Consider the following 25,875-nt stretch of genomic DNA (forward strand, 5'->3'; position numbering starts at 1 on the left):
TCAGGTAAAGTAATTCTCCTTCTTTTTTTTTTAGCCCTTTGATTTGGTGTCTTTTCTTGAATTATTTCTCTTCTCTGTGTTGGAAGCAGAGAGTATTAAACTTTGTGCAAGATGCAAGATCATAAACTAGACAAAAGTCAAATAAATTGAGAGTAGAATGTGATTGTCCCATAGTAACTACTGTATCTAACTCTGTTATGCCCACCATATTGTAATATGTTTTTGAACCATAATATGGAAATTGTACCTCTTAAATCTGTGATCACATTTATACAAAGGCCACATTTATAAATGCCATCTTACTTATATCTGCTTGGAGGAACTAAGATAATATTAGTTTTTTTTAACTTCTTAATAATGTTTCAGTCCATACTCAAAGCTTTATTTCTCAGAAGCCTCCTGTAGAGAAGCCTCAGAAAGCCTCCTGTTTATTGACTGGTGCTCTGATTTCAGCTTTGTCACTTAGTTGTATGTGAAAATCACTTAACTTTCTGGGTCTCGATTTATCTGTGGAATTGGGATATATTTGATAGCCATGTATTTGAATGATTGTTCTAAGGATCAGGTAAAACACTTTATGTGAAAATACTTAGCACAGTGGCTAGCAAATATTAATAATTCAGTATTTATTCACCTGTCTTTTGTGGTATTTAGTGAGTGAGACATTGTGTTTTTATATATATATTTGCTATCATTTATACTGTTGTTTTCACAGAAATCTTCTGTACATATACCCTCAGAGTCTTAATTTTGCCAATCGTCAAGGTTCTGCCAGAAACATAACAGTGAAAGTCCAGTTTATGTATGGAGAAGATCCAAGCAATGCCATGCCGGTAAGAAATGTTCCTTACTTCTCCTATTCTTCATATATGGTTTAAATAGACTTTTTTTTTTTTTAAACCACATTTCTAACTGCATCACTTCCTATATAGATAGTAATGAGTTAACTTAAAGTCTGACTTTTTATTGAGGCTTGGTATATGCTAGGCAACTCCCAGAGATACAAAGATGAATAAAACTTGTAATCTAGATGATATAAAACAAATACATATAAATCTAAAATAGTGACTTTCAAAAGAGGGTCAGGTCAATATCACCTAGGAACTCTATCAAAGTGCAGATAGGTTTTCCCTACTTTTGGCATCTGTGATTCTGAGTCTACTCAACCCCTTTAGAATGTAAGGCCAGATAGGGAGGTGGGAGTTGATGAGTGTTGTATGAGGTGGTATTATACTTTGAAAATGCTCCCCACGTGATTTCAGTATGTGTGGCTCTTCACATCTTGGATGAGAAACTCTGGCATTAATTCTCAATCTTGACTGCACATTAGGTTAAACTGGGAAGCTTTTAAAAATACCAGTGCCCAGGCTGAATCTCATTTGAATTAAGTCATAATCTCTGGGGATCAGAACCATATATCTATATTTTTAAATTTCACCAAGATATTAATTACATTTTTTACATTTTGCAGCCAATCTTGGTTGTGTGGGGTTTTTTTTATTTGTTTTTGTTTTTGTTTTTGACAGAGTCTCGCTCTGTTGCCTAGGCTAGAGTGCCAGGACATCATCATAGTTCACAGCAACCTCAAATTCCTGGGTTCACGCCATCCTCCTGCCCTCAGCCTCCCAAGTAGCTGGGACTACAGGCACATGCCACCATGCCCAGCTAATTTTTTCTATTTTTAGTTGTGTGGCTAATTTTCTTTTTTCTTCTACTTTTAGTAGAGGCAGGGTCTTGCTCTTGCTTAGTCTGGTCTCGAACTCCTGACCTCAAGCAATCCTCCCACCTCGGCCTCTCAGAGTCCTAGGATGACAGGCATGAGCCACCACACCCAGCCCGCAGCCAGTGTTAAGAACCAGAATATGTGCTAATTATTAAAAGATTGGTATAGGGATTCAAAGGAATAGATATTCAGAGGTAGGAGAGAATGCCTTACTGAGGTAACAAGTGAGCATCACATGGAAGAGGTACTTTTGTGCTGAAACCGAAAGTCATTAAAGTGTTAATGGCAGTGGATCTGCCAAGTGGGGGAAGGAAAGCAATTCAAGTTGGGTAATGTCCATGAATAGTGTTGAGTTGCCAGTGAGCCAGAGCTATGGAAGATAAGTCAGAAATAGTAGATTTAGGCCAGACTGGAGAGATTCTTGACTGCCCAAATTGTCATTTAGGATCTGTGGAACGCTAATAAATGCAAGTTCCATGGCAGTAGATTTTTGGCTCAACTAAAGTTGGTAACATATCAACTATCACTGTAAATGTTCAACCTTTGAGAACCCTAGTGGAATGAAATGAGCTAAGAATAGGTGCATTGTTAACAGTCTTATTTTATCCTTCCATATCCATCTTTTAATCAAGTTCTTCTAATGATCTACTTACTAGGAAAGATATTAATATATTTTCTTTTCCCTTATTGCCTCAGTTTTATCAACATTTGTAGATCTTGACAACAGTGAGCACAAATTATTCATCTTTGTATTCTCCTATGGCAGCTATTTCAGATACTTGCATGTAATACGTGCTGAATAAGTGTAGAATTTATTTTTGAGGTCCGGAATTAGCATTTTATGCTCTTTACTATTTCTTCATTTCTGCTGAAGGAATGAGTCTATTATCTATCATAGTTGATGAAAAGATATTAGACTATGAAAATATATGCTTAGTCAGCCTGTATGTGAATTTCCATGAGTTTGAGCTTTTGACAAATGCAGTATACACAAAACCTGTTTTTATTGTTTGTCTAACAAACTCTTCCATATCTTAGCATATACATGGCCCCTTCTACAGAGCCCCAGCTGTGCCCACCCTATACTGGCAGACCACCCCCCTCTTTGGTGTTACCATAACATCTTCTCACTTCTTTCATGAGCCATGTCACTTTACGATTATATGTTTATTTCTTCATCTCACCTATATTAGACTGTGCGCTCCTTGAGGGCAAGGACTATGTCTTACTCATCTTGATGCCTGTCACAGTGCTTGGTACATAACTGATGCTCAATGTATGTTGCTGAATGATTAAAAATATATGTTAAATGATCAAAAGGGAACTTTCCACTTTATATCATTCATGTTATGAAAGTAAACAAGTTATTTTATGATAAGTGACAGCTTCTCAGAGGGGAAGAAAAGGTACTACATTTGTTTTACTGTGTATTAGTTATGAAAATAATATTTTTATGTTTATGTGAGTGGCTGGTTTGAAAGAGTATATAAGTATGGACATACTGTGTTTGCTTATGTTTTTAAAAATAAGGACTATTTATGCTTATGTTTTTAAAAGTAAGGATTTTAAAAGGGCTATAAGATAATTTTTTGATCGTATAATGTTGATATAAAAAATTATAAACTTTATAATTCTGGTACTGGAACAACATTTTGTGAAAACATACTAAGGTATTAGCAATTTGATGAGATACTACTTATATAAGAAAATCATAATCATTATACTTTTATATACCCTTAAAATAAAAGAACCTGCTTGAAATGTTGCAAAAAGGAACAGAAATACCTGCTAATATGCCCTTTGAATTAAGGATGATGCCTATTAATCCATTTATAAAAGGAAGAAACCTTGAGGTGTTTTACTGGTTGTGTTGATAGAAATGCACTGACATATCCACTTACTTAGTCATGTATCCGTAAAGATGGCTAGCCAGACTTAAGCGTTTAATTTATGGCTAGATATATTGCAAATCTAACTGTCTCACATAGGAATTAGAACTATGACCTTGACATCATTAAGCCATTTATCTAATCAGCTGCCCTAATTAACCACAGTATTCCTGTTAGAATTAAAGAGGCAGATACACAAGGCTGAATTATTTTATCTTTAAACTTTCTCCAAAAGTAGTATCGTATTTATTTTATGTGGTGGATTTTTTTAAAAAAACATGTATATAAAAATTTAAGAATGGAACTCCTCCTCCATTGTACAGTAGCTTGCAGGTAGCACTAGAAGCAAAGGGATTTGAGCTAAAATAGGATTTTTCATATAATTTATAAATAATTTACATTTGACTTTCAGAATTACTCTGCTATTTTAGTGAAGAAGCCATCAATTTGTGTAGTAGATGTATGCCACCATTCTAAGATCATATTTCTTATGTAAATTCCAAATTATGTGCTATATCTAGTTTAAAAATGAATTCTTCACCATCTTTAAGAAAAAGGAAAGAAATGTACCTTATTGCCCCCATAGATATAACTGATAGAAAATTTTTGAATGTTTGAATGTTAGATGGGTCTACCGTTGAGATTTATAGTTAAACAATTGAACTTTTTAATGAACGTCATTAGGCACATTATTCTTCATTGGGCTGATTTTGCCCATTTTTCTCAAATAGTTATTAAATCAGACAAATTCTTACATAGATATGAAACATCTAGCATTTATTACAACAAAGTTTCAACATGCTGTTATTTGTTTCAGGTAATCTTTGGTAAATCTAGCTGTTCAGAATTTTCAAAGGAAGCGTATACAGCCGTAGTATATCATAACAGGTACTGAATTCAAATATTTCTTTCAAAGTTACTCACTTCTCAGTGGCATTGTTAGCACCCACATTAGTGTGTTTACCAAATACTTTGCTGCACTGAATGTGCCAAATTCAAGGCTGACATCAAAATTATAATTTTCAATCTATAGATGCACAGCCGTTCTCCATAGACATCTCAAATATGAGACTTTGTACACAAAACATCTTTTCTATCAAATTCTCCGATCCTTTCATTTTTATTATACTGTTATTGATTATCATTGTGGTCTCTTGTCCTTTGGTCTTTCCCAGTTGTTTTCCCCTGGTACTTTGTAGTTTTACTTAACTCTTTACTAAGCTCAAACGCGTAGTCAGTTAAATTAGTGGTGTTCTCAACATCCAATAACCTTTTAATTTAGTGACTTTCTATTTTTACTTCCTTGGGAAATTGCTAACTTTGGATAACCTTTGATTTCTGCTTTCTTTTGGGGGGATTATTGAATGCCATTGGAGAAAATCACAAAATTTTACCAATCAGGACTATTACAAATTGATGTTATTGTATCGTATGCTGGGGCTACAGTAATTCATTTTATTTTATCTTCTTTTGGCCCCACTGCTCTGTTGTAATCTTATTATCATCATTTTTTTAATCTTCTCTCTCATTTAGCACTAGCTTCTACTTCTTTTCTGTGTGCTTTACTCTCAGCGTTCCTTTTATTAAGTTTATTAAGACCATCCAACTTGAGACCTATCAACTTCCCTACTCCTCACCTGAAATTATCTCCATGCTGTTCTGCCTTTCCTTCTGTTTCAAAGGGAGTAATGACTCACTCCCTGCTCAGTGTAAATCTTTTCACCTCTGCTCCCACACAGTCCTATCCAGCCTCTTCCAGAATATGAGTTAGTTATCCCTTCTCTTGCATCATCAGTCTCCTGCTTCATTGCCTCCATCTCTTACTTGCAAAAGAAGCTTATGTTTCCCAGACTTAAAGAAAAAATACAAAAGTCTTTGCTCACTGCTGTTGTATGGTATGTATTTTCCTTGTCCTCATTAAAACTTTCTTCTTTCTCACCTTAATTTTATGGCCCTATCTTGACTTTCTTCTACCCCTTTGAACACTCTTTTTTGTGTGTGTAGCAATTATTCTCTTTCCTGTAAGTGTAGGCATTCCACACAAAGCACTAAAGCTTTGCCCTTAACCTTTCCCTACATATTCTCTTCGTAAATAATCTTATGTATATCTCTCGGAGTTACAGTCAATTAAAAATTCTGCTACTTTAATGTTTATATGGATTGTTCCCAACTCTTTATTTTCAGTCGTAACCTTCCTTCTGAGGTACAGATAAGTATTTTCAGTGGCCTATTCGATATATTCATTTGGGTGCCTTGCTGCCTTCTCAATTTCCATGTAGCTAATCCTGACCCCTTTCTTGACCCTATCTCTGTCTGACTCTTCATTTTTGTTTATGGGACCACCATTTTTCCATTACTCTGGCTCAAAATTTAAGACATCTTCACCTTCCCTCTCCTGTTCTAATACCCAATCAGCTATTAAGTATTGACTTTCTTTCTGCCTCATTATCAAACATGTCCTGTGTTTTCCTATTTCTGGGCTGTTCTTGGATATTTTTTCTATTATAATACCAGTTCTCTCTGTTTATTGAACTCCTACTCATTCTTTAAGGCCAATGTCAAATGTCACCTCCTATGTCATAATTTCCTAATCTCAAACTTGAAGTAATCTGTTCAGCTCTGTTCTTAAAGCACTTAACTCTATATGCTTTATACCAGGGGTTGGCAAACGTTTTCTACAAAGGACTGGATGGAATATATTTCAGGCCTGCGGTTATATGGTCTCTCTTGCAGTCACTCAACTCTGCCTTGTAGTGCAGAGGTGTGGCTGTGTTCCAATAAAACTTCATTTATGGACATTGAAATTTGAATTTCATAAAATTTTCACATCATGAAATATTTTTATTCTTTGAGTTTTTTTCCCTAACCATTTAAAAATGTAAAAGCCACTTTAGTTTTCAGGCTGTCCAAAACCAGCCAATGGACTGGATTTGGCCTTTGGGTCATAGTTTGCCAACCCTTGTTTTATAGCATAGCTATTGATATATGTGTATCTTTATATTCCTACTATACTTTTTAAGAGTAATTGGTTTTTTATATTCTTTAAAGCTACCACAAAAGTAACACAATGTTTAGCCTTAAGGTGGGGAATTAAATCTGCTGGTTGAATGAATAACCCTCTTAGAAATTTAATTTTTCACAAAATCCTCCACATAATGTGATTTCAGGACAGCTATGAACTTAAACACTCAATACCAGGAAATATATTGATAAAGAAGAAGTAGTGGCCAGGCGCGGTGGCTCACGCCTATAATCCTAGCACTCTGGGAGGCCGAGACGGGTGGATCACTCAAGGTCAGGAGTTCGAGACCAGCCTGAGGAATAGTGAGACCCCGTCTCTACTAAAAAATATAGAAATTACCTGGCCAACTAAAAATATATATAGAAAAAAAATAGCTGGGCATGGTGGCGCATGCCTGTAATCCCAGCTACTCGGGAGGCTGAGGCAGTAGGATCGCTTAAGCCCAGGAGTCTGAGGTTGCTGTGAGCTAGGCTGACGCCACGGCACTCACTCTAGCCCAGGCAACAGAGCGAAACTCTGTCTCAAAAAAAAAAAAAGAAGAAGAAGAAGTAGTTTCTAAAATTATCCCAGTTTTTGGCTAGGTCTTTATTTGTGTTGCTGTCAGCATTCATGGAATTAAAATGATGATACTATCTGACATTGCTGGTAAATTAAACTTTCTCATAATTCAGTGATGATTCGTGGGATTAGTTATAAGATGCATAGCATCTTTTTTTTTTTCCATCAAAGTCATCAAGTTCTAAGCTAGCATTAGCTATCTTTCTTGTTGGTATTATTAAAAGCCTAGTTTCACTTAGTATTTCTGTGGTCAAATCTATACCTGTTAGTATTTTTGAGACTTACTGGAAGTGGAAGGATATTTTACTTAGTGTCTAAGAAAAAAACCCTAATTGGTAGGAAAGCCTTCACTTTAGAGATAGTTGGAGCCATATGGTTTGATTACAGTTTTGTTGAATATAATTCTGAGAGATACTAACTGAATATAGAAGATGGGGATGATAAGTCTATATCAGGATTAATAACCATGCTTTTCTATAAAAATGCCCCTTGGGTCTACTCTCAAGGAGTATTGAGAAGTACTGTTGGTTTGATCAAATATGATATTTGTTATATTCTCCTAGTATCTTCTGGGAGTGCTTCCAAACTGTGGGACAAATGCAATTTGTGAACATTCCCTGATCTTATCTCTCTCTCTCTTTCTTTTCTTTCTTTCTTTCTTTCTTTCTTTCTTTTTTTTAGCAGTCAGTCAATACTAGTCCATAGTTTGGTAACATTTTTTATTTCTTTAACAATGAGATGATTGATATAAGACATTTCATAAAAAGCCCAATTTGATATGAAGCTGTTTAAAGATACCTTTTTCCTTTTTTACAAAGGGATGATACAAATTAGTCTTAAAATGAAACTGTACTCCTATAAAAAATGTTTTTCTATAATATCATTCTAAAATATACACTTATAAAACTCATTATTTTTTCTATGTAATGTGTGTCAGAATTGGCTTATAAATGTGGAAAGCCCTACCCTAGTCTCTTCTTTTACACAGTTTCCAATCTAATGAAGAATTCAGTATCAAGGTGGTGAATGAATTTTCAAATAGAAGGATTACTCAGCCCATTAATAAAAATAGAATGAGAAATTTCAAAAACAGAAGCAGCTCCCTCATTTGGAAATAGGATTTAGTTATTTAGAGATTGGGAATAAAAAAATGTATTTTAGGCGAGAGGAAAAATTAAGCATGAATCCTAAAATTAATTTTAAAACTGTTCAAATATACAAATGCACTTATTTATTTTGAGCTAATTACTGACTCTTTTTTTTTTTTTTTTATATGAAGGTCTCCTGATTTTCATGAAGAAATCAAGGTTAAACTCCCTGCTACTTTAACTGACCATCATCACTTGCTTTTTACTTTTTATCATGTTAGTTGTCAACAGAAACAAAATACTCCTCTTGAAACCCCAGTTGGATACACAGTAAGTCATTTTTGCTAAACATTTAGCTCTTTGATGTTTAAAATAATTATTTAAAAATTAATATTTAAGATATAGTTGATGTTTCTTATTATTTGAATATTCCCTGATTCCCCATAGTTACAAAGTTGTATTGGGTAGGAAGAATCATCATAACAAGAAAATTCTCATTAATGTAATTAACTAGTATAATTAATTAACTAACGTGTGTAAATGCTTAGGTATTGGTCCTGATTATCGAGTGTTTACTCAATAGTGTAAATATAATAGATTTAAGGTTTCTTCAGAAGAGAATGATTTGAATGAAATGTGTAAAAGAGACTCTTAGAAAAGAAACTAAAACCCTTGAATAGTTTTCAAAGATTATTATGAGTGACTTGCAAAGGTAAACTTAAGATGAAGGACATCATAATGTGCTATCACACAATTTTGTCAGAAAAATCATGCTTTCACCCAAAACAGAAAAATCAACGTTTGATCCACTATTTTTGTCTCTTGTGGTTTATGACATGAATTTTGCTAACTGTAAGAAGATAAATTTATGTTCATAATTTTTAGTTTTGATTTTAGCATTCATATCTAATCAAATCTATCTTTCACTGTTTACATTGAAACTGTTATCTCAGTTTTAAAATTGATTCACTTTGTGGCCTTTTTCTAAGACCAACTTTCCTTTAAAGGACCCCCTATAGACTTAAATATTGCAGGGTTAGTAATAAGAATGTTTGGGGGATGTCCTCCTTAATAAAATATTATCAGAGAAACTTCTCTTTAGAATTATGAAGGCTGGTTATTATTACTTATATAATTAAATCCCTTAGTGTTTGGTGATGAGTTAAATTTGGCTTATACCAAGTTCTTAAAATAGGCTTTCCAAGTAATTATTTTCATAACAAACATAATTTAAATTAAAATTCTTTTCTTTTCCTTTAAAAGTGGATACCAATGCTTCAAAATGGACGATTGAAGACTGGCCAGTTTTGCCTCCCAGTCTCACTGGAAAAACCACCACAGGCTTATTCTGTACTATCTCCTGAGGTCAGTATTTCCCATGTTATAGTTCTCCAGATTGAGTGAATTGGGTTTTTCATTGTAAAGATGTTTTTAGCAAAGAAAACCTCCCTATTTCTTCTATCTATAAGTGTGTAGATAACGAAGTAAAAGTTATTCTTCCATGATGATTAAAATTCCCGTGTGTAAAACTTAGAAGCTTTTATTCTGTTTTTTTTTTACCTAAATATGTATATTCATTTTAAAACCAAAATAATATGTGAAATGTAAACTCAAAAGATCAATTTGGAGAATTTTCAGATTTTATTTAAAGAAGCTTCTTTAAATAAATGAATGTTTCTTTCTTTTAGTAGACTATTAATATTTCACAAAAAGACTGGAGGAAGAAAAATAGATTTAAATTAATTTTTTAGAATACTTTTATAATTGATTATGTAAGTGAAAACAAAGTAGCTATAAACATGCATACAAAAAATATTAGCAGCTTTGATGATTACATATGTGATTTGAAAGACTTGTAACAAAAACATTGGAAAATTTTCGATCAAGAATCAAGAGCTACTGTTCACAAACCAAAAGACCTCTTGAGAGAACTATTACATGATAATTATCAATGTTGCTTAATGATTTTGACTATAACTCCTTATAAACATTAATCTGAAATATGTCTTGTGAATATTCTCCTGGTGGTATTTGTTTTCAGAATCAACTACAAAAGTATTCACAAATAAATTTGTATTATTTTTATTTTTAAAAAAAGCAACTCAAAGCTATTGCTCTGACCTCATTTCTCACCATTCTCTGTCACTCACTTTGCACTAGTCACACAGTACAGAGCCTTCGCTTTTCCTAAAACATGAAGAGTACATTCTTGGGCCCTTTGTACTTCCCTCTGCTAGCAATGCTCTATCACAAGGCCTGCTTCTTTATTTCATTTAGACGTTCACTCAAATAGCACCTCTCCAGAGAAGTCCTCCATGATTATTCTATCTTAAGTAGCAGCCTCTACCACATTATCTCTTTATTTTGCTTTATTTTCCTGATATCATTTATCACTGACATTATATTTAATATTTCTTTGTTTATTAATATTCATTCTCCATAGAGCATAAACTCCATAAGGGTAGGAGGACTTTTTCTTGTTCATTGCTGTATCTAGAAGTATTTATTATAGAATAGTCCTAGGCACATCATAAGCACTCAATAAATTTGTATTAAATGAACAAATAAAGACAGTAGGAAAGAAATATGACTCCCCTCCCCCTACATCTTTCATTCAGTTTTCCAGGAACACATCTTTTCAGTGATGGGTTTACGTGGGTTTGTTAAAAAAAAAAGGCGGGAGAGCCTTTTGTCAGACATACATTATATTTCAAAGGAAATGTTTTAAATGAAAATATATTTTTGTGGAAGTTATAGGATTTGTTTTTACTTAATTGATTTACAAATGCAAGTTCAGCTTTCTAGAGGGAAGCTGATGGTTGGTTTTCTTCTAGCTACAATGCTATGTATGCACATATATAAAGAATATGGTGATAATTTGGATTTGACTGTAGCTATATAGCATAGCTGATGGATATGTGAAATAAACCACCTGGTTAAGAGCTAAAACTTTTGTATACAGTTGACCCTTGAACAACATGGGGGTTAAAGGCACCAACCCCCATGCAATTGAAAATGTATAACTTTTAAGTCATCCAAACTTAGCTACTAATAGCCTACTGACTGGAAGCCTTACCTAAAACATAAAGAGTCAATTAACACATATTTTGTATGTTATATGTGTTATATACTGTATTTTTACAATAAAGTAAACTAGAGAAAAGAAAATCATAAGAGAAAATATATTTACTATTCATTAAGTAGAAGTTGATCATCATAAAGGTCTTTTTTTAATTTTTTTTTTATTTCAACATGTTATGGGGGTACAAATATTTAGGTTACATATATTGCCCTTGCCCTGCCCAAGTCAGAGCTTCAAGCATGTCCATCCTCTAACAGTACACACCACACCCATTAGGTGTTAATATACCCATCCTCTCCTCCCCCTCCCATCTGCCTGACACCCAATGAATGTTATTACTATATGTACACTTAAGTGTTGATCAGTTAATACCAGTTTGATAGTGAGTACATGTGGTGCTTCATCATAAAGGTCTTGATCCTCATCTTCACATTGAGTAGTCTGAGAAGGAAGAAGAAGAGGAGTGGTCGGTCTTGCTGTCTCAGGGATGGCAGAAGTGGAAGAGGTAGAGAAGGCGGAAGGGGAGGCAGGAAATGCAGGCTCAATCAGTAGAACTTTACAGAAATATGTCGTAATTTCTGTCTGACTTTTTTTTTTTTTTTTTGCTTTTTCATTTCTCTAAAAATGTTTCTGTATAGTACCCATCCTTCTTCCACTGTTTGCATTAGTTTCAGTGCCCTTATCATAGAAGGGTCCATGCTGTAAAAGAAGTCAAAAGCAGTCTTGAATAATTGGAGCTCAGATTGTCTACCATCAATTTGGTTTCCTACACTGCTTCTTCTATGTTTTCCTCATCATCTGGCACTGGTTCAGAAACACTTACCTCCATTAAGTTGCCTTCCATTAATTCTTCTGGTATGGTGTCTATTAGCTCTTGAATTTCTCCAAGATCTTTATCTTAAAACTCTTCACACACACACACACACACACACACACACACACACGCACACGCACACCACCTTTTTTGCCATATCTATAATCTCTTTCATGATTTCCTTGATTGACTTTGTTGTAAATCCTGTGAAGTCTTCCATAACTTCTGGACACCGTTTTCTCCAGAACTTTATTGGTTTGGGCTTGATGGCTTTCACAACTTTTTCTAAAACAACAATGGCATCTTCAATGGTGTAATTCTTCCAGACTTTCATGATGTTCTCTCTATCAGAGTTCTCTTCCCTAGCGTTGACAATCCTTTCCATGGCATACCGTATGTAATGAGCCTTAAAAGTCCTTGTGACCCTCTGATCTAGAGGCTGACTTAGAGATGTTGTGTTTGGGTGCATACTGGAAGGAAATGAAATCACCTTCTTGTGAAGGTATCTGCACTCCCATTTTGCTTGCAACATTATTCACAGTAGCCAAGATATGGAAACAACCTAAGTGTTCATCAACAAATGAATTGATAAAGACATTGTGTGGGGGTAGTGGGGCAGTATATGGAATACCATTCAGCTTTAAAAAAGGGGAAGATCCTGCCATTTGCCACAGCATAGATATGGAACCTGGAAGACATTATACTAAGTGAAATAAGTTAGATACAGAAATAAAAATATTGCATTATCTCACTCAACATGAGGACTATAGTTAATAAAATCATACTGCATTTGGGATTCTTGCTATGAGCAGATTTTACCTGTTCTTGCCACAAAAACAACAGCAAAAAAAGGGGTAACTATGAGATGATGGATATTAATTCATTTCACTCTAGTAACCATTTTACCATCTATATGTATCCCATAACATCATGTTGCATACCTTAAACATATACAATAAAATTTATTTAAAAAACTGTAAAAACAAGAGAATATCATTTGAACCTTAAGAGCTAATTAATGCCTTGCTAGGTTTTGGACTTGTTTGGGACCTGTCATCCCTTCCTTCTTTTTGTTTCTCCCTTTTGGAATGGGAATGTCTATTCTTTGCATGTCCCACCATTATATTGGAAATGTATAACACTCTGGTTTCACAGGTTCTTAGCTGGACAGAAATTTTGACCTTGAGCCTCACCATATCTGATATAGATGATATTTAGGTGAAACTTTGGACTTTAGAGTTGGTGCTGGAACAAATTAAAACCTTTGGGTCTTTTGGAATGGGCTGAATATATTGTGCATGCAAGCGGGGTATAGGGGCAGAATGCTGTGGACCGAATTGTCTCTACTCAAAATTCGTATGTTGCAGTGCTAACCCGATGTGATGTTATTTGGAGGTAGGGCCTTTGGGAAGTAATTAGATTTAAATGAGGTCATGAGGGCAGGGCCCTCATGATGGGATTAGTGCTGTTATAAGAAAAAATGCCAGAGAGCTTGACATTCCCCCCTGCCCCCAAAGAACATGAGGATACAAACAAGAAGGTGACCATCTGCAACCCAGGGAGAGAGCACTCATCAGAAACTAACCATGCTGGCACCTTGATCTTGGATTTCTAGTCTCCAGGATTGTGAGAAAATACATTTCTGTTGTTTAAGCCACCCAGGCTATGGTGTTTTGTTATGGCAGCCCACACTCTATGTGCCACAGTTTTGTCATCTGTAAAATAAAGAGAATGATTAACACCTAAAGAGAATAATTAATACCTAAAGTAACAGGTGATATGATAATATGAAGAGCCTTTAGAATAGCACTGGCATAAAAAGTACTATAGAAGCATTTGTTATTACGCCATTGCTATGGCCACTGTTTATTAGAGGTTTTTGTTTTGCTTTGGTTTTTTTTTTTTTTTTTTTTTTTTTTGCGTGACAGGGTCTCACTTTGTCACCTGGGCTAGTGTACAGTGGTGTCATCGTAGCTCACTGCAACCTCAAACTCCTGGGCCCAAACGATCCTCCCGCCTCAGCTTCCCCAGTAGCTGGGACAACAGGCACATGCACACCTGGCTAATTTTTCCATTTTTGTAGAGATGGGGGTCTCACTCTTGCTCAGGCTTTGTTAGAGTATTTTAAGATAGCAGTTCTTACTTTAGCATGCATGAAAATTACCTAGAGAGTGTGTTATAGCACCAGTTGTTGAACCTTATTTCCAGTTTCTGATGCAGTAGGTGTGGGGCTTGAGTATTTACATTTGTAACAGTTCCCAGATGATGTTTACGCTGCTGGTTCTAAGACCAAACTTTGAGAACTGTTGTTTTTAAAGAAGTGTGTGTGCATATGTTACTAGTGTATTTTTCTTTAATCTGAAAATAAGTATTTCGGATTGAAAAAGCTAATACTGTTTCTTGCTTTGATAGGTTTCAACTTACTCCACCATCTTTTTCAAAAATTGTTTCAAAAGCTTCATTATTTGCTTCAGTAGACATAGAACTTATCTACTTAGTGTTGGAATATGTAACAGGAAATTGACTTTGCTTGGTTTTCTTTCCTACATATGATAAAAAGATGGGAAAGAAATCCTTCATATTTTCTGTTTTTTCTTATTTTGCTGTGTCTTTCTACTTTTTTCATTTGTTTCAAGGATATATGTAATTGCTTGTTGAAGCATTTTTTTATGATGACTGCTTTAATATCTTTGTCAGATCTATTTAACATCTGTGTCATCTTAGTATTGGTGCCTGATGATTGTCTTTTCTCATTTAAGGTGAGAGTTTCCTGGTCTTGGTATGAGACATGACTTTCAATTATATCCTGGACATTATGGGTATTATGTTGTAAGACTGTAGATCTTATTTAAATATTGTTTTAGCAGTGGGGGAAGGAGGCCCTACTTCCAGGTAGAGATGAAGGTCCACATTACCCACTCTTTCTCCTTTTACTCCCTAGGGTGGATTGGGTGGGGGTGGCTCATTACTGGGTGAGGATGGGATTTCACTCTCCTAAGGAGGCCTCTGCTGACAACTTCCTGGTTGTGAGGGGGAGGGGCACCTTGTTACTGTACCCTGCTTGACCTCCACTGACTCTGCCGTTGTTTGAGGGCTTATTATCAGCAGGTGGGGACAGACTCCCAACTCTCTTCTCTGATACCACCCCAGTGTGTGTTGGGTAGGTTGGAGAGAGGGGCACCTTATTATAACCAACTGAGGGTAGCAGCCTAGGCTCCCCATTCAGCCTGTGAAGATAGGCATGGGACCAAGATTTATTCTCTTGTGACTGGCTGGAGTGTTATAGGCTGTGGCTACAGAGAGCAGGCATTTCTTGGGGCCTTGTTTGTCTTCTCCTTTTGATGTTTCTGGATTGCCGGCCTCATCTAGTCCAGTATATATGAGGCAAAAATAAAACCCAAGAAACAACTGCCTTTTGTTTCTTGCACTCTGAGATCCTGAGCCCATCTTCCTTCTTCTCTCTACCTTTTAGAGTCTTTATGTTCATTTTACATGTCATGTTTCAGGGTTTTTATCTATACTTAGCAGGAGGAATAGAGACAATTTATGTACTTGCTTTTAAAAATTATTTTTATGAAATAATTTTAATTGACATTTCTAGCAATTTATATCAGAAAAAAGTTTTGAATCTTTAAAACAATAGGCTTCCTTTGCCTGTGAATATTTCAAAGCCCAATTAAAACATAATAGGAATATTTAAAGAAAATGGAATATTATAAATCATTAAAATGACATTATAAATATGAATTTATTGACATTAAAAGAGATTAATAATGTAATATATGAAAAACAGATTTCAAAATAATATGTTTGGTGTTAACTATATAAGGGTGTGTAGAAAAATATGTATATATAGAGGAAGATTTGGAATGATATAGCAGGATAGAAATTTTGTGTATTATGCTTTTTGCCCCTTGAGCCTTTTAATTCTTTTGTAAAAAATATTTATTGATTTTTAATAAGAATGAAATATAAGTTTTAACTTATTTACAATGAATAAAAATATTTTTTCACAGTATTTTTTCTCATTGAGATATTGTAATTTTTCCTTTTTGGAATTTATAATCTACTTAAGCATCTGTGACCATTATATTTAATGTCTTACAGGTTCCTCTACCTGGCATGAAATGGGTGGATAATCACAAAGGTGTTTTTAATGTTGAAGTTGTTGCTGTTTCATCTATCCATACACAAGTGAGTTTTAATAATTTTATAAAATAATTTCACTTGAATAAATTAAACATATTATCTAATACTTATGTCAGTTCTGTTATCTGCTGTCAGATTTTTGGGAAATATGTGTTAGTTAAAAGCATACAAATCTAGAAGGGTTTTTTTGGTAAGGAATCAACAAAGTGTCATTGAATGTCAACAAAAGCAAACATTTTGCTTTTTGAAATGTCATTAACTTAATTTTGACAATTAAATGACTTCTTTTTTTCTAAGTTTCTAGTACATGGCAGAATAATTAGAGTTGAAAGACAATTATCCAATTCATTTTATTTGTCATAGACTCAGGTATTTCAAATGAAAAGAGTTTTTAGGGATCATTTGCTTCAAATTCTTTACTCTATTTCTAGAAAAGGCCAAATTCTCCTCAAAGCTTTTATAGTTAAACTCTTTCTTTGGCTGGAATACGTTTCCTCCTGACATTCATTTGACTTCTCTACGTTAGAGTTTCTCCTCACCATAAAGGGGCCATCTTTGGTGACTCTTAAATGTAGCAGCCCTATCACTGCTCTTCTTACTTCCTCTCTTTTCTCTGTTGCACTTTTACTGTCTCTCTCACTTTTCCCATTTTTGTGTGTGTGTGTATATACACATACATACACACACACATTTGTTTATTGTTTCTTTCCCCCATTATACAGTAAGCTCCATGAGGTCAGAAATGCTACCTATTGAGGAAACCACCATTCTTTCAAGGATCTTACAATGTAATAGAGGAAAGTATAAAAATTATTATGATAAAATTAGTACTTTCATATATATTAACTAAATCCTTTCAAGTACAGAGGAGAGAGTTATCTGTTCTGCTGGGTACTCGGATGTTGCATTGATAAGTAGGCAGCTACCATACGGAGAAAGGGAGAGTGGACAACTCAGATGATCAAATAAGAAAGTGACAATAGTCTGTGTTGAAGGATCAGTAAGTAGTCTGGTGTGAAAGTGATTTAAAGTGCATAGGAAATCATGACACATGAAGATAGAAGACCAAGCTGGTAGAAGGTAATGAAGGACCTTGAATGCCATAGAGTCCAGGTAGATAGTAATTTCTAAGCTAAATAGAGAACATGAAAGAAGTTAATTTGGGGGTGTGCCAAGGGAGAGCAAGTATGGTACTATATGAGTTTACTTTTGAACCTGTTGAATTTGAAGTGCCTATGTACTTCAGATGGAGATGTCCTATAGGCAGTTGTATTTAGTCTGGAGTTTGGGGTTGGAGGTAGCAGAGTAAATGTGATAGCTGAAACTGTATTGGTAAATATGATTTTTCAATGTAGAGTGAGAAGAGATAAGTGTTTAAAATGGAATTCAGGCATTCACCAACCTATAAATGGAAAGGGTGGTATGGAAGGCTTCCGAAAGCCACCTGAAGTTCAGTGACTTGCTAGCAGGACCTACAGGACTCAGCATATAGTCATACTTACACTATGATTTATGTTAGTGAAAGGATGGAAAGCAGAATCAGCAAAGGAAAATGGTGCATGGAGCGAAGTCCAGAGGAAACAAGAAACAAGCTTCCAAGAATCCTTTCCCTGTAGAGTCACACAGGGCAAGTTGAAACAACATATGTGAAATGTTGTCTGCCAAGGAAACTCACTAGAGACTCAATTCCCAGGGTTTTTACTAGGGCTTGTCACATAAGCACCTCTCTGCCTAACACATACCAAAATTCTAGACTCTCAGAAGAAAAGCAGGTGTTCAGCATAAACCATATTGTTTGCACAAACTGTTTAGGCACAATGAGCCATCCCTATCAGTTGGAACTCTCCTGAAATCCAAGTTACCAAACACCAGCTGAAAGCCAGCCTTGTAAGCAGACCTTTCAAAGAATAGTAGTCTTAAGCCTGCTATGTTAATTCTTTTCTGCACAGTGAGGTAGGGGAAAATAAGAAGACACAGCATCTCTATACTGTGTTTAGAAAATCTTTTGAAAATTGCTAAATTGTATTTAGCAGTATACAGGTAGACCTCAGTAAAAGAATGACTCCAGTATTATAAAATATGACAAAGATGGTAAGTTTAGAACTGAGAGACAATAAATTAATAATGAGCACAGGTAGGTTACTACTATGCCTGCCATAATAATTGAGCTCCAAACTAGTAAAGCAAATTCAAACTAAAAAAAGAATCCTTAATTAGTATCAGTAGATTTCTTGAGTAACTAATAGTATTTCAAGTGGCTGTTTTACAACAATAAATGAAAATAGATGTGTTTAATTGGAAACAGTATTTATAAATACCTATATGTGCTTTTTAATATTATCAATTAGTATGAGACAATGGTCCATAGTTCTTCAGGATTGGAAATTTTATAGTTATACTTGTTTAGTGCTTTTGTTCATTATTTGTTTTAGGATCCTTATCTTGACAAGTTTTTTGCTCTGGTCAATGCTCTGGATGAACACATGTTCCCAGTCCGAATTGGAGACATGCGAATCATGGAAAATAACTTAGAAAATGAATTGAAGAGCAGTATTTCAGCATTGAATTCATCTCAGTTGGAACCAGTGGTCAGATTTCTTCATCTTCTGCTTGATAAACTGATACTTTTAGTTGTTAGACCTCCTGTCATTGCTGGCCAAATAGGTAATTTACTTTGGTTAAGGGATGAATCATTAAATTTATACTTGGCATTTCTAACATTTGTAAAAAAATGAACCATGATTTCTATTTGCTCTCTATAAGAACTTTGTTTAATTTTATGGGGTAGAGGTGGGGGGTTGTTATTTATTTCTAATACCAGAAAATGATAACATTTTTCGTTTATTTTATATTAATACTTCTACTCAAATTATGGAAACCAATAAATTTATTCATTTACCAAATATTTATTAAGCACTTACTGTATACCAGACACTGACAGATAGTGTCCAGGGCATGGTTTCTGACTTTAAGATCCCACGGACTAATTAAGCAAACAGGCAAGCAGATAAATTGTGTTACGTTTTACAGGATTTATAATCTACCTAGTCTACATTTTCATTTATCTGCTATCTTCCACTTAATATACCTCTTTTTTCCTTCAGTTGCTCAAAATCATTGTATTCTCTTTTTCTTCTGTGTTGTTCTGGAAGGAGAGGTATTCCTCATTTCTACCCCTTTTTATGACACATTGACTGCCACACTAGAAAAAAATTTTTTTCCTTGGGGCCATGGAAAGTAAAGTAATGAATTCTTAAAAATTTTGCCTAGAGTCACTCAGCTTGGCAGACAAGATTCAAACAAGCTCTAGAGTCTCTCTCTTAGCAGCTATATTTGAGAAGTGTCCACTGGTGATATTAAGGAGAATAGTTTTATTCTAAGTGAAGGTAGAAACCAGAAGACAATGAATTAAAGAGTGAACAGTGGATAATGAAGGGAATACAAGAAGTTTCTGAGACTCTTTTAAGAAGTTTAGTCAGAAGAGAAAGCAGGGTTGAGTAGATCATAAAAGTGGAGAGATTTGAGCATGTTTACCTGCTGAGAGAAACCAGCTGGGAGAAGAGAGATAAATATGGTATGGAGTGAGAAAGGATTTGATTAATGAAGCAAGTTTATGAGATAAGAGTGAAGGTTGGATAGATCACTCTTATGTGAGAGAGGGGCACTGTTTCCTTTGGAAAGGAGAGAAAAGTAGTTTTGGATTCTGATAAATTTATAGAAAATCTTGAGGACTTTAATACTTTATATATTTCTTCTATGGGGGCAAGATTTGTTAGGAAGGGAGTAAAGAGGACCTAAGTTTTAAGAAGAATTCTGATAATTTGGAATAGTTATTATGAGAAAACAGAAATGGGGTTAACCAGGAACACAGGTAGGATTGGTAAACTCCACTCAGGTTTCTGTCTCTAGTCTCTTTCCTTCTAGTTCAGTATATGTAGATTAATCTTTCTAAGTGACTGTTTTATCTGATTATTCCACTTTTAGGAAAACTTAATTGGCCTCATTATCTGTTCATAATTTCCTGTCTTGATTAAATAAATCATAGAATCTGAGGTTCTATTGCTCAAAATGGCTGTTCAGTTTACCTATTTATTCAGTATGCAATCTATCAGAATTCCCCTTGCAAAATTCTTATGTACTGACTTGAATGACTGAGTAAATATTGCTTAACCTGGCATTTAGAATATTTAATACTGTACAGTCTTACCTCAACCTGTTTTTCTAGCCCTTTTTTCCCTTCTAATCCTTTTACAAATTTACTCATTTCAATAAAATTGCTTATTCACCATTTCTTTTTCTTATCTTAATATTTTCAGTAATCCATTTTTATTGTTGACGTTTTTAATTTTTTTAAACAAAAGTAATATGTGCTCATTGTATGCTATTTAGATTTTCAGAGTCATCTTTAAAATGAGAAGTTGCTTCTCAAGATGTTACATGAGATAGATTTCTTTTTTCTTTTGTGTTTTATATTGTTTTACAAAATAATGGATATCTGTTGAGCAGTGTTTTGTTTTTTGACTAATCAAACTCATGCAATTTTCATGTTAAATTAATAAAAAGAATTTTTTCTCATTTTGTTTAGAAAAGTATTTTTTGTTTAGCTAATACAAGATATTGTTAAAATCAACATCAAATAACCATCTTTATACAGCTACTATGTATAATCACTATACTTAAAGCATATATTGATGACATGCTTTTGATCTTTGTGGAAACAGTCTAAAAAAATTAAAACAAAAGTATTTTCCTTCTTAAAAGTTAATCTAGGTCAAGCATCTTTTGAAGCCATGGCATCTATTATAAATCGACTTCACAAGAACTTGGAAGGAAATCATGATCAACATGGCAGAAACAGCCTTCTTGCATCATATATCTATTATGTTTTTCGCCTACCAAATACTTACCCTAATTCACCATCACCAGGTATTTTATTCTTTTTACTGTGAAACTGTCCTTCATTAATTGTATGTTCATGGCAGTATTGAGATAATTTTGTATCCATAGTGTGATATATTCATTTGGTAGCAAACATTTATTGAACACCAGTTAAGCATCATTCACTGTGCTAGGTGCTAGAGTTAAAGGAATAAATAAGTTACATATTTAAGAATCATTATTTATATAGCTTCCTTTTCCTTTGAATTAGAGGTCTTGGTTGAATTCATTTTGGAAATGGAAAATAACTTCTTGTGTCCCTGGAAGCATTTTATCATTCCTTGTTAAGATAAATAGAAACATATTTGTCATTCAGAATGCTGCTGGGCATTGAAGAAGAAATATGGTGGCTCAGTATTTCCCAGAAAATCCTATGAAATCTACAGTCATAAAAAAGAGTGCTCTCTAGAACTGTGGTCCCCAACCCCTGGGATGTAGACTGGTACTGATCCATGGCCTTTTAGGAACCAGGTCGTGCAGCGGAGGTGAGCAGTGGGTGAGCCAGCAAAGCATCATCTGTATTTACAGCATCACTCCATAACCTCTGCCTGCTGTCAGATAAGCAGCAGCATTAGATTCTGATAGGAGCAGGAACCCTACTATGAACCGCACATGCAAGGGATCTAGGTTACACACTCCTTATGAGACTCTAATGCCTGATGATCTGAGGTGGAGCTGAGGCAGCGATGCTAGTGCTCGGGAGCAGCTACAAATACAGATTACCATTAGCACAGAGGTTTGACTACAGAATAAATGTAATGCCCTTGAATCATCCTGAAATCATCCCCTGCCACCCCCGGTGAAAAAATTGTCTTCCATGAAACTGGTCCCTGGTGCTAAAACAGTTGGGGACTACTGCTCTAGAAAAGTTCTGATCTCTTCATGGTCAATAAAATAATATAGCCTTTTCTGAGTATTAGAACCCCAAGTAGTTATTTATCTTTTATATGAGATTAGTGATATAAATACAATCTCCAGTGTATGTGGGAGTGGAATGTCTTAGTTTGAATAACCCTTAAGTTGTTCAATTAGCTAATGATTATTTTGTGCATACTTTTCAACCTGCTCAGATATTTGTCTGTATTACACAGACACTATCACACTAGTGAAAATGGCAAATGCCCTTTTCCAGCTATTGGCAATGTTAACTTTGATAATGGGGACAAATAATTATGATATTCATTATGAAAACTAGGTATAATATTAATCGACTTTAAGTTTTAGCCCACTTTATTTCTTTACTTAATTGCAAAAAGAGAAGCAATGGACGCTTATATTCTGGTTCATAATTTCTATCTTTATTTTTAATATTATACTACATGAAGATCTGAGTGTTTGAGTGATTGTGAAATATCTACAGTGCTCCTCCATTTACCCTTTCATTCAGTACACTATTAGAATTCCACAGATTTTGCAAGACATCTTTTTTACATGCTGTATAAATTAAGTTAGTTAATTTACACAGCATGTAAGATTGTATAAATTAGTTAATAGGATGTATCGTTTGCAAATATGACATTCAGGAAGATTTCTATAAATAAAAAAGTGGAGATAGACTATGAATATAATTTCTGAATATTTTTGTGTTCATAGAACATGGTTGAAAGATGATATTATGCTTGGTTTTAGTCAGACAAAAAGAGATTCTTTGCTTTTTTACATAGCTTGTGCTCTTAGAATTATTTTTAGTTTTTTGTATGTATATCATGAAGATGTCTTTTTGTTGTTCACATTGTCACTGATGAAGACAGAGAAATAAAGCATGGTCTCACTTAAGAAAAGTTAGCAATAAATTGGCTCTTCCTCTAATGACTGTGTATCAGGGGCAGAGTAGAAGGGGTGGGAGAAAAGGAAGAGACATCAGCTGGAACATTTTGGGTCCTAGATACAACTATATCTAAGTGAAGGTAGTGTGTGTGTGTTTACTCTTAATTTTGTTTTTTATTTTATATGTAATATGTAATCAGAAGTATTGAAGAGATAGTGATTTTATTTATAATTCATATGGTTTTATAAACTGCCATAAAATAGAATATCTTTGTGTAGCTATCATTAGTTTTTTGAGTGTTTTTCTTTTCTTTTAAATGCATTTTTCATTTAGAAACAAAAGTAATTCATGATCTTTGGGAATTTTGTAAAGTGACAAATTTTTTTCAGGTCCTTTCCTGACTCATTTTCTTTGTTTAATTATGTGCTATTTTAAATGCATCTCTAGGTCCTGGGGGTTTGGGAGGATCAGTGCATTATGCCACAATGGCTAGATCTGCTGTGAGACCTGCAAGCCTTAATTTAAATCGTTCTCGGAGCCTTAGTAATAGTAATCCAGATATATCTGGGACTCCCACGTCACCAGATGATGAAGTTCGGTCAATCATTGGCAATAAGGTAAACTGAAGACATGTGTTTGTAAATTTGGTTTTCATTTTATGAACAAATGAGAAATGTCCAATTGCTTTTACTAATTCTGAGTTTTGAGATGTGTGTGAGTTAGGAATAAGGAAGAAATTGTCCATTTCTGTTCTATCAGTAAACACTGTTTTGTGCTTCTATCAAATATGCTTCCTATTGCAAACTGATTTGTGTACTCTACTAAAAAAAAAAAGCAAATTCTGAAATTTATACAGGATGACTAGTTACATATAATTTACTGTTTTCTGTCTCATACTCCATCGTGTGAAAAATGGCTAAATTGACCTCTATAGAATTAAAGAAGACCTACATGACTGCTATGTAGAAGAGCATGTCATCATTGATTTCAAGTAGGAGCCCCCCTTTCTCCAAAAAACAGCAAGAACAGTTATTAACCTTAATTGGTAATAGATCTGTATTTTACATGAAACTCTATGTAAGATACATCAGGATTAGAAAAGTATGACTTACTTAATGATGGTTAGTGATTATCCCAGACAACAAAGGAGAGAGGCCAGCTAGTATGAGATCTAGTTATGTTTTATTCAAAACATCCATCTTTATTACCCCCAAAAAATACTTAAGGCATGAGTAGTTATTACCTTTCTATATGTAAAATACAAAAACAACTCAGAGTTTAAGCAAGCTGGATGAAAGCACAGTAAGACTGAGGCTGAGAAATCACTTTATGTTGTATTTTGACCAAACTATTTCAAACTTATTTTTTGCTGTTGGAGAGGAGGGAGATACCATTCTTATAAAACCATAGCCAGCTTTTCTTTGGGATTTTAGTCTATTAATTAGGATATGAGGAAGAATTAATAAACATGTTCTAGGGCCTATATTTAACTCTTAGTCTGAACTATAATAGAACTTTTAAAGATCTGAGTTGGTTTGTTAGGTGAAATACTTGAACATTGATCAGAAATGTCACAACTATTCTTATAGTTCATATAGTTACAGAAATATATGTAATTCATAGTTATAGAAATTTTACTTTCAAAAACTTATAATTAATTTACATTAATGATGTTCATTCATATTAAGCACTCATATTTCTTATATAATATATTTGGTAGAATATAACCTCAATGTTTATAACAGAGGTCTATATAGAAGAATGATTTTTTTGCGTTTTTTCAAGTTCATTATATGGGGCATAATGATTTTTAAAATATATATAAGCTAATTTCTGAGAAAGTCATCACAAGATAAGAATTTGTCTTTATGACAATTCAGCCTTGTCCTTATCAAGTTTTGTTTAAATAGTTTTTATGTTGTTTTCTCTTTTTATTGCAAAATTTTGATAGCTGCTTTCATACTGGATTATCATTTAGTTGTAATCTCTAATAATAATGGTGTATAATTTTATCTCACAATTGTCAAGAATCTGAAGTTTATTTATAGCTAGTCTTCATTTATTCCTATTTTATTGGCTTTTCAATTCAAGAAACTCTCCTCCTTTAGTGATCTTGTCTTCTACTGTGCCTCAGCCATAGACATACCTTAGATCTTTTCATTACTGATAACTTTAACCATGCAACTTGTTCTCTATTATCTCCTGTTTTTCTCTCTAGTACCCCAACTCCAGTGATTTTTCTACTCTGCAACTTCTAATCTCTTGATGCTGTGACCTTTTTATTGTGCCTCATCCCCTTAATGCTCTCTCTTCCTCCTTAGCCAGCCTTTGTGATCAGTCATTATAATTATTCCCATCATAATGGTATCTCAGTTCCCCTCATCCTTCCCAAACGTGAAAACATAGTTAAACCCAATTGACTGCCTATGCCATGTTATCACCTGTGGAGCAGAACATGGCTTGCAAAATACCATGATGACTGGTCTCATTTGAAGTGAAGCTCAACAGAGCCTTAATGCTGTCAGGCAAGTATACTATATTTCTGTATTCTCTTCACTTTCCTACTCTCCAAGGAAACGATTTCATGATGTCTTTTGTTACCTCACACCTCCAAACACCTCTCCCTCTGTCCTATTCACTTTATCCTATTTTGTTGAGAAAACTAAGCCGTCAGAAGAAAACTTTCAGAGACTTTTAGCATTGTATCTAGCTACCTGCTACCATCTACTCTCTACTATTTAATACTCTGCTATAGATGAACAATTCATTTTTCTAAATCCATTCCTTTCACTGTATACAAACTCCCATCCTCTCTCAACTACTCAAAATCCTCACTCTAGCAGT

At 34.3% G+C, this 25,875-nt stretch overlaps 1 protein-coding gene across 9 annotated transcripts in view; it reads left to right on the top strand.

Moving 5' to 3' along the window:
* The window catches only part of DOCK7 (dedicator of cytokinesis 7), a 200,771-nt gene that overhangs the window by 94,160 nt on the left and 80,736 nt on the right, over positions 1-25,875 (top strand). For all 9 annotated transcript variants that reach the window (XR_006734166.1, XM_045547862.1, XM_045547864.1 and 6 more), the window contains 8 exons: positions 716-833; positions 4,430-4,500; positions 8,472-8,610; positions 9,544-9,645; positions 16,284-16,370; positions 18,758-18,989; positions 21,087-21,251; positions 23,479-23,648. Coding sequence is in view for 8 of the 9 variants with exons in the window: in XM_045547862.1 (XP_045403818.1) it covers positions 716-833; positions 4,430-4,500; positions 8,472-8,610; positions 9,544-9,645; positions 16,284-16,370; positions 18,758-18,989; positions 21,087-21,251; positions 23,479-23,648 (1,084 nt within the window). In the remaining variant the exon portion in view is untranslated. The remainder of the gene's footprint in view (positions 1-715; positions 834-4,429; positions 4,501-8,471; positions 8,611-9,543; positions 9,646-16,283; positions 16,371-18,757; positions 18,990-21,086; positions 21,252-23,478; positions 23,649-25,875) is intronic.

This window comes from Lemur catta, chromosome 3 (genome assembly GCF_020740605.2).
Source record: "Lemur catta isolate mLemCat1 chromosome 3, mLemCat1.pri, whole genome shotgun sequence".
In the NCBI taxonomy this organism is placed as follows: domain Eukaryota; kingdom Metazoa; phylum Chordata; class Mammalia; order Primates; family Lemuridae; genus Lemur; species Lemur catta.